The 14066-nt window shown below is 38.2% G+C and overlaps 1 protein-coding gene across 1 annotated transcript in view; it reads left to right on the top strand.

The window, feature by feature from the left end:
• The window catches only part of UTP20 (UTP20, small subunit processome component), a 101951-nt gene that overhangs the window by 51722 nt on the left and 36163 nt on the right, over window positions 1-14066 (top strand). The window contains exons 28-32 of the mRNA XM_003783310.3: window positions 4497-4640; window positions 5520-5599; window positions 9628-9854; window positions 10631-10775; window positions 13103-13190. Of these exons, the coding sequence (XP_003783358.1) occupies window positions 4497-4640; window positions 5520-5599; window positions 9628-9854; window positions 10631-10775; window positions 13103-13190 (684 nt within the window). The remainder of the gene's footprint in view (window positions 1-4496; window positions 4641-5519; window positions 5600-9627; window positions 9855-10630; window positions 10776-13102; window positions 13191-14066) is intronic.

Genomic DNA, 14066 nt, shown 5'->3' with positions numbered 1-14066 from the left:
ATAAGGGCATTAAAATAGCTGTTATAAATGTGCTTGATCTATTCAGGCAAATAGAGGAAGTCATGAGCATTTTAAGGACAAACATGAAAGATGTGAAAAATAGGACATAAAGAGAAGGCCCATGGTAGAAGGCGACCAGGGTAGGGTGCACAGGCGGTGCCTTTAGGTGGGCAGGGTCCACTCCCAGGAGGTGATGTTTGACCTTACACCTGTCTTGCCATAGGAAGGACATTTCAGGCAAGGACAATAACTAGTGCAAGCCCCTGGGATGGGAATAGCCTGGGTATGTTCTAGGAATAGGCGAGGCTGTGGTGGCTGGAGCAGTGTGAGCAGGACCAGTCACTAAGGGGAGGCTCAACAAGTGATGGTCGAGTGGGCCGTGTTAAAACCTTGGCTCTGATGAGAAGCTGGGTGGGCTTCCACATAATGGGAAACTACCGAGAGCTCAAACCAGGGGCCTGGGAAGGACTGTGTGGCATTTTTAAAATATTTTGGTTGCTTTGTTGAAAAGAGGCTATGGGAGGCCAAGAGCGGAATCTGAAAAGAAACCTTAGAAAGTTCTTTCTCTCTGTTACATGAGACCATAAGAACCATGAGAACTAGGTGAGAATCTTTGTTTATGCCTGGTAGCAAGTGATGTGACTTTATCTGTATATGGACGTATTAAATAGTGAAAGGTTTACAGTTTTATAAAGACTGTTTATGTCTTTCTCATTTTTGGTTAACCCAGAAGAAGTTACTTAGTAATGCACCCTTATTCCCAAGTCAACAATCAGTAACTAAAAGGATCATTTATGTAATTTCACAGTTCATTAGTTAGTGAGGTGTTAAGTTTGGTGACAGATGGGAGCTTTCTTATTTTTTTCTTTTGAAATTCTTGGACACATCCAAGGAATTCCTTCGAGCACCATGATGAATTATTGCATAGTAATTTTGCTTAAGTAAGTTAAAGTTCTACGCTTATGTGTTTGAGCTCAGTTACACATTTATTTTTTTTATTTATTTTTTTTTTTTGAGACAGAGCCTCAAGCTGTCCCCCTGGGTAGAGTGCCGTGGCATTACAGCTCACAGCAACCTCCAACTCCTGGGCTCAAGCGAGTCTCCTGCCTCCGCCTCCCAAGTAGCTGGGACCACAGGCGCCCGCCACAACGCCCGGCCATTGTTTGGTTGCAGCCGTCATTGTTGTTTGGCGGGTCCGGGCTGGGGATTCGAACCCGTCACCTTAGGTGTACGTGGCTGGGGCCTTAGCCGGTTGAGCTATAGGCGCCGAGCCTACACATTTATTTTTTAAAAATACTTATTTTTTTTCCACATTTACTTTTTTGTGTCTTTTATATCCTTCAGTCATGGATCAGGCATTCAAAGATGTACAGTGAAGGTTGCTGTTGGTTTTGTTTTGGTTTTTTGTACATTTAAGCAGTGAGGTTAACTTGGAAATGTACATAAACTCAGTCGTAGTGACTATTCCTCTTGGAATTAAAGTCCACAGTTGCTCATGTTCAGGGTTGTTCCAGTTTACTTAACAATTACTGAGTCAATGGGCAGCTGGCCCTGTAGTTACAGAAATGAACAAAACATGCAGGGAGGTCCTCGTGGGGAGGGGAGACGGGTGACACATGTCTATTTGATACCCTCTTGGTGGGTGTTCTTCATTTGCTGTAGTTGATCACAATACTGTGTTTTTTCAAATATCAATGATAGTTCTTATCTTCTGCCAAATGCGATACGCTGATAATGAAAATATTGCCCACAGAATTGAGCACACCAGACGGTCTCATGACTTGTCCCCTTGTGTTTCCCTGTCTTGTTCTCTATCTTTTTAAACTTATTCAGGGTGTCCGTAAAGTCCATGAGCAATTTTAAATTGCACACTAATGAGATAGTTAGCAAAAAGTAGATGGCGTGTGAGATATGATTCCTCAGGCTTGCACAGCCTTGTTTAAATCCACTTAAATTTAAAATGCACTGTTTCAGGTTCATATACCTTTGTTGATCAGGGTATCAGATTTTCATTATAAATAATTTCCCTGTTTGGATTCTCTTCATAAATTTCAGGGCAGTTTTTACATTTTAATGAGGATAATTATTTTAATGAGGATAATTAAGGCATATATAAAAAATAAGTTGCTACTTAGAAGTCTGTAGCCCACAGTACATTAATCAAGTGGGAAAAGGATTAGGGAATGAATCTTCTCCCACTTCTTTGATTTTTACAATATCCTGTGCTTGGGAGAAATCTGAGGCCTTTGTCTCTCCTCTGCCTGACCTAAACCTCTTCATTCTTTAATATCTGGTAGAAATTCTGCATCCTTCGTGAAGCTTTACCTTTTCCAAATGTATAGTAGTGTCTCCCCTGTCGGAATATCTGTGACATTTTCTATCTATCACATAAATTCAATAACTTTGCCTTCAATGAGATGTTGAGGCCAGGTGCAGTGGCTCACACCTGTAGTCCTAGGGTTCTGGGAGGCCAAGGCAGGAGGATTGCTCAAAGTCAGGAGTTTGAGACCAACCTGAGCAAGAATGAGACTCTGTCTCTACCAAAATCAGAAAAAATTAGGCAGCATGATGCCGTGATCCTGTAATCCCAGCCACTTACACGGCTGAGACAGGAGGATTGCTTGAGTCCAGGAGTCTGAGGCTGCTGTGAGTTATGATGACTCCACTGCACTTGAGTCAGGGCAACAGAGTATGACTTTATCTCAAAAAAAAAAAAGAATTTGAGGCCAGGCCCCCATTGGTGGGAACTCAATAAATTGAGGGCTCTGAACCTCAACACATGAGCTAACATATTTGTGATTTTATAAGTCATGAGGAAGGAGATGTCAGTGGTAGTAGTAATATTTGTTACTTTAAAAATATACTGTTACATCAGACCCACTATGGCCCCTATGCCTTTAAATGGACAAGTCTTTTCTCCAAATTTTATTTCTCTTTGGACTGTGTCTGTTAAGGTCTTCTCATGCCTAGATTCAGCCACCTCATTTTCTTACTGTACAGAGTATTTCAGTGGATGGAAAGATTGTGAATTCTTTAGTCCCCCAGGCCAATTTTAATAAGAATAATTTAATACTTGTAGTTTTAAAAAAGCTAAAATAATACATAATCTGAAAACAAAAAGAAAAGTGACTTTTCTTGGAAATAAAGGTGTAATATTTTTGTGTCCTAATTCAAGATATGAGGGCAAAAAAAAAAAATCTAGGTTATTTTTGTTTAGCATGTTCTGTTTATAGGAAGAAATCAGAATTTTCTTTGAAAAAATTACTTGAATCAAAAAGTAAAACGTCATAAAATACAAAACTGCTATTCTGAGTCTAAAGATGGTTTTTTGTTTTGTTTTGGTTTTTTGAGACAGAATCTCACTTTGTCATCCTTTGGTAGAATACTGTGGCATCACAGCTCACAGCAACCTCAAACTCTTAGACTTAACCAATTCTCTTGCCTCAGCCTCCCAAGTAGCTGGCATTAACAGGTGCCCACCCCAATGCCTGGCTATTTTTTTGTTGTTGCTGTTGTCATTTACTAGCTGGCCCAGGCTGGGTGCCACCCAAATATATTTTTTCCTAAAGATAACTAGGGAGGTTTTACTGGGCAGTGACAAGGTAGTGCATCTCACTATTTGATTTTTTTAAGTCTCTGTTTTCTCTTCCTTTTTTAAAAAGTTTAAAAAAAATTTTTTTTTAGAGACAGAATCTCTCTCCTGTCTTTTACTTTTACTTATATTTCTTTATTTTTATTTTTAGTGGTAGGGTCTCACTTCGTTGCCCAGACTGGAGTGCAGTGGTGCAATCATAGCTGACTGTAACCCTGAACTCCTGGGCTCAATCCATCTTCCTGCCTCTGCCTATGTAGCTAGGACTACAGGCAGCACCATCCTGCCTGGCTAATCTTTAATTTTTTAATGGAGACGGTGTGGGGTCCTGCTCTCTTGCCCAGGCTTGCTGTGCTTCTGATTCTTGTCCATTGAGAAAATTGATACGACTTGCTCCCTTGATGTTGTCATGTGAATCAAAGTTAGTAGATTTAATAACTATATATAGTTATAAATATATATATTATATATATATTTTGCATATATATTATATATACATATTTTACATATATATATTATATATATATATATATATTTTTTTTTTTTTTTTTAGACAGAGTTTCACTTTGTTGCCCTTGGTAGAGTGCCATGGCGTCATAGCTCATAGCAGCCTCAAACTCCTGGGCTTAAGTGATTCTCTTGCTCAGCCTTCCAAGTGCCCTCCACAACTCCTGGCTCCTTTTTGGTTGTAGTTGTCATTGTTGTTTGGCAGGCCTGGGCTAGATTCGAACCCATCAGCTCCAGTATATGGCTGGCACCCTAGCCCCTGAGCCACAGGCACCAAGCCTAATAATGATATTTCTACTTTGATTCTTAGCCATCTGAGCAGGAGGACCTCTCTGAAGGGTCAGGGATAAAAATGATGCATGCGTACTTTTTTAAATAGAAGATCATTGTCTTATAGATACAGCTGAAATTTATTAACCCACTGAAAAATTTAAGACGTCTTGGAATCAAGATGGTAACGGATATCTTTTTGGATTGGGAGTCCTATCAGTTCAGAGCAGAAGAAATTGATGCTGTGTTTCACGGTGCAGTTTGGCCCCAGGTAAACTTTGATTTCTACATTCTATCCACACATCTTCTGTTTCTTCTCTACTGTTAATTCACCAGCATCGTGTGCTCCCCAGGCTTGTGCTGGCTGGAAGTTCCTGGACACTTTTCTTTGCCTTCACTACCACCTGAAACTCAAGAGTTAATTTCTGCAATACCACGGCATTTATACTGAAGGCTGATTTGAGTATGATTGTGTCTATCAAGCACATACAATCTAACTTTTGTAGTACCTCACATAACATTGCCTCTGGCTTTTGACATGAGGGGAAAAACACAGATTTTTTGTTGTTGTTTGTTTGTTTGTTTTGTTACCTCTTATCTGATTTCTCCAGTTGTAACCCCTAGAACTGCAGTCCCCAACCCCTGGGTCACAGACCAGTACCGGTCCATGGCCTGATCAGAACCAGGCTGCACAACATCTGTCTCCTGTCTCTTCCCCTCACACCTATGCCCCTACCCCTGGAAAAAATGTCTTCCATGAAACCAGTCCCTGCTATCACAAAGATGGGGAACCACTGCTGTAGGTAATGATAACTGGTATGGTCAAAGTCTCCAGGAGAGAATTGATTTTAGAAAATATTTCTAGCTGCTTGAACTCTCAGTCATTCCTGACCATTTGAAACCTAAAATGCTGATCCCTTCCAAGTGTCTGGCACTTCCATGCGCCACCTCTGCCATTTCTCCTGTGTAGCTGTTACTTTAGATAACTTTATTTTTTCCTTAATCTGTTCTTTTCAATGTTAATCTCTGTCCCTTGACTTTGCATTCTTTGCTGACATTTCTGTGCTTTTTCCGCTTATTAGTTACTTGTGATTCTTCTATAATTCTTATATGTTCTTATTTGATATTCTGTTTTTGTTTTGTCTTCTAGATCAACAGGCTTGGCTCTGAGAGTCAGTATTCTCCTACTTCTCTGCTGAAACTAATTAGCATCTGGAGCAGAAATGCAAGGTATAGCCTTTTAAATTTTTTCCTTAAAAAGAGCATTGTTGCAGCACCTGTAACTCAGTGTGTAGAGCCCTGGTCCCTTATACCAAGGGTGGCGGGTTCAAACCCAGCCCCGGCCAAACTGCAACAAAAAAAATAGCCAGGCGTTGTGGCGGGCGCCTGTATTCCCAGCTACTCAGGAGGCTGAGGCTAGAGAATCACCCAAGCCCAAGAGCTAGAGGTTGCTGTGAGCTGTGATGCCACGGCACTCTCTCGCGGGTGATATAGAGAGAGTCTCTCTCTCTAAAAAAAAAAATAGCCATATAAACCCCCCAACTAGGTATTATTTATGTCAGAAAAAGAGCATTGTTGTAGAGCTAGGTATTCAAAACTGGTATAGGGAACTAAGAGTGTAACTCATGGTCTTTCGTAAGTGAGTTACTTTAGATACAGTTAAAGAGAATGAGGCAGCTAAGTAAAAGCATGAAAAGGTCCCAAAATATGTCATTTAAAGAAAAACACAAATTCCTACACAATACGTATAGTCTAGTCCAGGAAAAATGCTTTTAGGTATCTGTCTATAGGAATAAATGTGAACGGAAATAGAAAGTATCTAGCAGGATGGATGAGAAATGTCAACAGTGTTACAATAGCACTGGTTGGGTAGACCAGGGTGGGGAAGGGAGACTTCTCATGACATGGAGCGTTTGATTATTCATAATAATAAAAACCAAAAATAAGTAATACAACATCATTTAGAGTAAATGAAAATTATAGAGCGTTTATTACATCAAAGCAAATACCTTTTTGCAATATTTACGATTTGATTAAAACTTGAAAATTAGAAATATTAAAATTGATAGGGCCGTGCTTCCAATATGTGTAATAATTATGTCAGCAATTTAATTGGTCCTGGCAAAGGGAGAAACAGAATGTGAAACATACCCAATACTTACATGTCATCACATGAGCATTGCCATTTCCTTCATGCCTGTTTAAAAATAAAGCTGACTTGTAATTGGCATTCTGTGTCTTGTTCATGGTTCCTGGTGAAAAATCAGAAAAATTTCACAGACTTTGCAGATTTTCCAGACTATCGTCTTCTGTTCTTGTTAAGTTACATCTAAATATACATCCAGCTCTCATGGTCAGATATTGTTTTATTATTGAGTCAGTGGTATTCAAATCATAGCTTTGGTTTTTACAAAATTGGTATCATACTATGTAACTGGTTTTGATTTTGTTTTTTCATGTATCAGTATAGTATGAACATTTTCCTGTGTCATTAGTCTTTAAAAACAAGCCAACAACCTTGACATTGGCTCCCCCAGGAAAACCCATTTATTTTGCTAGTAGGAAGGGCTCTTTGTTCATTTCCCAGTTTGACAGCCGTTTCATATCATTTCATCACTGAACATTCATAAGCGGCACTTCCTAGGCACACTTGAGAAATATTTGTAGCTGTGTAATTGTTAGGCAAGTAAGCCATGAAGGACCTTCATGCAGGGATACTTTACAATAGAGACCCAGTTCTATATTAGTTGGGTCCTTAACCAAAGTATAGATCTACATTGTTGGATCCCACTTCATTGTTTTCTATGATTTCTCGGGTTTTGGTTGGGGGAATAGAAGCCACATAGCAATAGAAGAGGTGGGCAACAGAACCTATTTTTCCCACTCACCTGAAAAAAAATCTCTAGAAGGGTTCACTTCCCTTGGGCTCCCTATAGTAATAGATAAGCATATGTAGTTGTATGTGGAAGAGTGAATGAATGAATATTTCACAACCACTCCATGAGAATGTTACTCGTTAATAAAAAATAAATTTAGATTTTGAAATATAGTTACACCTTACTTAATGTCAATCAGATATTAAAACAGATTTTCGTGCCAGATATAGTGGCTTACTCCTGTAATCCAAGCACTTTGAGAGGCAGAGAAGGAAGGATCCCTTGAGGCCAGGAGTTCTAGACCAGCCTGAGCAATATAATGAGACCCCATCTCTACAAAAGATTAAAAAGTTAGCCGGATAGGGTACTGTGCAATTGTAGTCCTAGCTACTGGGGTAAGGGCTGAGAAAGAATGATAGCTTGAACCCAGGAGTCTAAGGCTTCTGCAGCAAACTATGATTGTACCACTATACTTCATCCTGGGCGAGTATGACCCTGTCTCAAAAACAAACAAAAAGGATTTTCCATCTATACAGCAGTCTAGCATTTTATTTTTTATTTGTATAAATGTAGATAGAGCTAAACTATAGCGATATCTTAAAAATTTATAAGTAAAGTTAAATTGTCTCAGAAATTAGGTAGACTCAGGGCAATAAAAAGATACTTATTAACTAGGGTGGTTGTATAATTTCTTGTCCAAACTGAAATATTCCTGAGGGTAAAAAGAGATGCAGTAAATAATGAAGCCAGAACAGCCAATGTAATTTGAGACTCTCCCTGGCTACTCTTAACTGCTCTGGTTCTAGCTGTCATGACCCCATCAGGGCTCAGTCTCTTCCTTGTCTGAGATCTTTCATTCCTGTAAGGCCTGTTGTCACATACTGCTTTTATCATACTCATCTGTTTTCATAACCTACCTGCCTAAAGCTCTTTGAGGTCAGAGGCCATTTCTTATAATTGCACCTTCCTGCGCAGACTGTAATAGCTCTTAATTGTATTTAGTTGATATTCATTGCATGTTGAATGAGTAATGGGAGTTTCTGGTTGAGCCATATGCTTTAGCGTGGACCATGCCCATTGTGGCAGGTAGTTCCTTTGTTCTAGAATAGTCTGGTTACTTGGGAGTTGCACTGGATTTCAACAGTCTGGTTTGGGAGCTGTGCTGGATTTGAACAGTCTGGTTACTTGGGAGTTGCACTGGATTTCAACAGTCTGGTTACTTGGGAGTTGTGCTGGATTTGAACAGTCTGGTTCAGATTTGAACAGTCTGGTTACTTGGGCTAAGTTAGGCCAGAACAGTCTGGTTACTAGGACTTTCCAGCAGTTGAAAGCAGCTCTTACCTTTTCTGCTAGAAAAACGTCAAAGACAACATAATAGCATAGTGGTTAACAGTAGTGTCTGAAGCTAACAAAGCAAGCTTCAAATCCTAGAAACCACCATATGTTCTTTGGGTAAAGTTGGCCTCTCTGAGTCTGGCCTCAGTTTCATCACCTGTAAAATGAAGTAATAGCAGTCCTGCCTCAATGATAATGGAGATGATAATATGTAAAGTGTTTTGCCTGGAGCCTTTACATATTAGTGCAATATTTGTTAGACAGAATCATGTATGAATAAAAGGATTTCTCTATCCTTTTGTCAGTGCTAAGTATGGTAAAGTGCTTCACCTCTTTTTTCCAGTGTGATGTATGGAGAATACCCCGTTATCTGCATTTTTTCAGCTTGACTTTGACCTTCTTACTAAGTATATTAGGGTTACATCTCTGACTATAGAACAACTGCTCCTTTACCCTTGGCTGGAATACCTTTGTGTTCTCTGCCCTTGTTGGTACATTTCCAGTAGGAAGGATATTCAGATCTTTCATGTGAATCTTTCACTGTTGGCAATAGATCCATTGACCTCCCCACAGCTGACCCTAATCTTTGAATATTGTATATCCTGATAGAACAAATTTGAATGTATTAACATTCACATGCTCAAAAGCTTATGACTAAAAAACAGTGTTTTCACTGAGATTTGTTTAGAAAGGGCTTAGACTTTGGAGTTAAACTATGGTTCAAATCCCAGCACTGCCACTGCGTAGCTCAGTGACTTTGGACAAGTCTCAGTTTCTTCATCTATAAGGTGAATGTAATAATACTACCTCTTAGACATGTTATAAGGATTAAATGAGAAATACACATAAAGAACCTAAAATGTTTCTAAGGTACTTAGAATTATCCATCAAATTATAGATTTTAAAATAATTCCCCTTTTGAATAATCTTATTAACATTCATACACACATGTATACATAGATTAAATTCATGTGAAAATTCATATGGATATATTTTAGAAATAAACATTGAGAAAAAAGATGATTATTATAATGTCTTTTCTTGCAGATATTTCCCTTTTCTGGCTAAACAGAAGCCTGGACATCCAGAGTGCGATATCCTGACCAATGTTTTTGCCATCCTCTCAGCAAAGAATCTCTCTGATGCCACAGCCAGTATTGTGATAGATATAGTTGATGATCTTCTTAACCTTCCAGATTTTGAGCCCACAGAAACAGTTTTGAGCTTGCCAGTAACTGGCTGCGTATACCCTGACATAGCAGAAAATGTAGATGGTATGTATGCCAACACAGCAAGTGATTCTTAGACTTCTGCGGTAGGAATTGTTTTCTCAGAAAAGAAAAAGTGAATACAATTTGCCTTTCTTAATAGCCTGTGCTGCCAGGCATGGTGCCTCACACCTATAATCTCACTTTGAGAGGCTGATCACTTGAGCGGAAAGATCACATGAGGCTGGGAGTTTGAGAGTAGCCTGGGCAACAGTCCTGTAATCCTAGCTACTTGGGAGGCTGAGGCAGTAGGATCACTGGAGCCTAAGAGTTCAAAGCTGCAGTGAGCTACGATTGTACCACTGTACTCCAGTCTGGATGGCAGAGCAAGACCCTTTCTTTAAAAAAAAAAAAAACAAAGGCAGAATAGCTTATGCTCATCAGTTTCTTTGCTGTATGAATTAATGCTAATTTATACAAGCTGAATTTTGTTCGCTTTTATAGAAATGCAGACTATTTGTTCTCCAGGAAGTCTATCCTCCAGGAAATTAGTAAATGATTTCTCTTGTCATATCTCTGAATTCTTACCATATTATCCCAATGTTTCCCTTATTACCGGCAATGGTTTAAATAAAGCCTCAGAGGTCTCATATGAGTTTTCAACTTAACTAGTGATATAGCTATTTTGAGTGAAAAGAAAGTTATTTAATCTTCAGAGTTGAATCTTAAGTAAATGTTCATAGCAGTTGAGTGCTTTCCTTATTTATCATCATGAAGATATTGTACAGTTATTCTTTAAGAGAGTTTATTAACGTCAAAACATTAATCACGATCTATTTTAGACTCCATCACAATAGGAGGAAGATTAATTCTACCTCATATACCTGCAATCCTTCAGTATCTCAGCAAAACCACAATAAATGCAGAAAAGATGAAAAAGAAAAAGAACAGAGCCCAAGTCAGTAAAGAGCTTGGCATTCTTTCAAAGTAAGTGACGTGTTAATACTTAAAGAACGTTATCCTTTGTTTTAATTTTTTTTTAACAATAGTATCTTGTTTTTCAATTGTTTGAACCTAGTAATAAAAAGCTAAAAAGATTTTCAGTATTTCAAATGCCCTCCACTATTAAGTTAATGCAGAATTTTCTTTTCTGTCCTGGAATAATTATTAGAAGCCTTTTATACCATCTGCCTTCATTTAATTATACAATTAAATTAAAGTTTAAATTGCACACTCACATTATGGCCACCTTATATTAAAGGAACAGATTTTTCCAAATTTTAAAGTACACTAAAAAATGTGCTTGCTTACCCTTTGTACATTTTGTTTAATTAAAATTTTGAGTTTTAGGCTGGGTACAATGGCTCACACCTGTAATCCTGGCACTCTGGGAGGCCAAGGCAGGTGGATCCCTTGAGCTCAGGAGTTTGAGACCAGCCTGAGCAAGAGTGAGACCCATCTCTACTAAAAACAGAAAAACAAGCTAGGCGTGGTGGTGCATTCCTGTAGTCCCAGCTACTTGGGAGGCTGAAGCAGGAGGATCTCTTGAGCCCAAGAGTTTGAGGTTACATTGAGCTATGAGAATACGATGGCACTCTACTCAGGGCAACAGAGTGGGACACTGCCTGAAAAAAAATTTTTTTCCTTTAGAGTTTTGTGGGATCACATAGTTTTGGGGTTTTAGTTTAATTGATAAAAATAATTACCTTAAAAGAGCAGATTGTTTTCTTTGTTTAAGAGTTCAAGAGTTTTTTTAAAGAGTCTATTTGGCAGTAGATCTATTATAGTATAATAGTATATAATTGTGATTTCTATAAAGGGCAAGGTTAGTAAACTTGAGTACAAGAAATGATTCTAATTTAAATTTTAAATTGACTATTACATTGCTTAGTTGTGGAAAATTTGTTTTTCTGTTACTTTCAGTAACATCAAAAAAACAACTGTATGTTAGAATCTTCTAGAAACTTCTTTGCCATGTTTTATTTATACTTTTGTATTTCTAAGTCATGCGAAACAAGAAACTGTGCTAAATACTCTCATTAAATTTCATCGTAGGCTATGTGATTGTGGAAAGATGATGAAAGGAGATTAAGTACCAGAAAGACCAGAGTTTGAAAGACCTCTCTTTCTTCCTAGCTGTGTGACATCAGCTTTTCTGGGTTTCAGTTTTTCTCTGGGCAAAATGGGGCTAATGGTTGCTATACTGCAGACCTATTATGGGTATTAAGTGGCACTCTACCCAGGGCAACAAAATGAGGCTCTGTTTTAAAAAAATTAATAAATAAGAAATAAATGAATACTGCACATAAAACCTTAAGCTGTGGCATTTTAAAATGTCATTTCTGACAATTCATTAGATTGCTGATTTGTGATTTTCACTAAAGGGTCTTCACCATTGCCTCTTCCTCCCAAAATTAATTTCAACTAGCCTTTCTGTGCCTTTGTGAAAGGGGAGCTAAACGGTCTTGTTTGTAGGTAAATGAGCTTTTCTCAAAATGAATGGGAAGTAAATCTTCTAAAAATAAGGAAGACAAGGAGAACAGCCCCCATTAGGCACCTTAGTTGGTTTATGGCACCTCTCTATTTGTATAAGGTTCAGAGGCACACTAGGTTTTCTAGGATGGCCAATTCTTACGCATAAGTTTTTTCCAAGAGGCAGATTATATCGAGGAAAATTCAGAGTTCAGATGGTTGTGGGCCACCATTCCAGAGTTGGAATGTTGAGTCTCAAACTCTATGTGTAAGATAAGCTCAATGTCTATGGTATTATTTGAGATAACTCAGTGTTTGTAGTATTGCTTGAGATAAATTCATTGTTTATGGTAAAAAAAAAAAAAAGTCATTTCTTTGCAAAATAAAAAATTACTAGTTGCTAGATTATAGCACAGGAGTTCACCATAACTCAGTCAGATGCAGGCAGTCCCTGAGTTATGATTAAGATAGGTTCCACAGGTCTGTTCCTAAGTTGAATTTGTATGTGAGTTGGCACAGGTACAATTACCTATGACCTGTAATAGGCTCTGTTCATCAGTGCGAGTTGTACATGAGCTGGATGTTTGTAACTTGGGCACTGTCTATCCTGCAGAAGAACTAGAGCAGTAGCCAAGAGCTTGATGTTGGTGAGGCATAAGGTTGGGCTCTGCTAAGTAGCAAAGGTAAACGTTTTATACACACACATCCTTAAAAGCCACCTGTGTACTGGAATGTTAAATTGTCTTTAGTCACTGACATTTTTGTACAGAAAGTTTAACTTCTTAGAGAAATACTCTGAGCTATATATCCTCCTTACATACCTGCTTTCTCCCCTCTTTTAGGATCAGCAAGTTTATGAAAGACCAAGAGCAAAGTTCTGTCCTCATCACACTTCTCCTTCCCTTCCTCCACCGTGGCAATATCGCTGAGGTACAAATCCATAGGGCGCTTACTTGGTCTTTGGAGGGACGCTTTATGACTAGGGTGATTTGTGAGCAACATTTGTCTCAAAGAACTGAAAAGACTGTCCAGAAATAAAAAACTAGAAGAAATTGAGGGAGGAAATCAGGGCAGAAAGAGGAATGTTCGGAAGTTTCTAGAGTAGGAAAGAAGGTGGAGACATGATCATCTACCATGTTCCCATCTTTTATGTCCTTATGTTTCTTCTGATTCATTTCAGGATTTTTTTTCTCTCTCAACTTTAGTAACAAATTTGAAGCCCAAAAAGTACATTGTATAATCTTAACTATGAATCACAGTGGCAAAACTGAATGAAAATCTGACTTTTAATATTCAGACATAGCTAAGAGTTTCTGACATTATTTTCAAACCCTAATTCAATCTTAATTAAGGGTCCTCTAGTAGCTTACGCTCATTTATAATAATGCTTATTTATAATGCCTCATTTATAAGATATTTAACATTTTTTACCAGTTTAGAAAACCCCCAAATCAGTACAGCCAGAAGTGGATATAGTCAGCTCTCAGTATCCACGGATTCAGCATCTGTGGATTCAACCAACCATGGACTGAAAATATTTGGGGAAAAAATAATAATATAGAATGAAGAATAATACATTATTACAGTATAATACAATAATACAGTATAACAACAATTTGCATAGTGTTTTCATTATGTTAGGTATTATAAATAATCTAGAGATGACAGCACCTGGGAGGATGTGTGTAGGCTATGTGTAAATACTATGCCATTTGATAGAATGGACTTGAGCGTCTGGCTATGTGTAAACACTATGCCGTTTGATAGAATGGACTTGAGCGTCTGGCTATGTGTAAACACTATGCC

The sequence above is a fragment of the Otolemur garnettii genome, unplaced genomic scaffold (genome assembly GCF_000181295.1).
Source record: "Otolemur garnettii isolate 467f Iridium unplaced genomic scaffold, OtoGar3 scaffold00007, whole genome shotgun sequence".
Lineage (NCBI taxonomy): Eukaryota > Metazoa > Chordata > Mammalia > Primates > Galagidae > Otolemur > Otolemur garnettii.
This window is presented reverse-complemented; position numbering and strand designations above follow the sequence as displayed.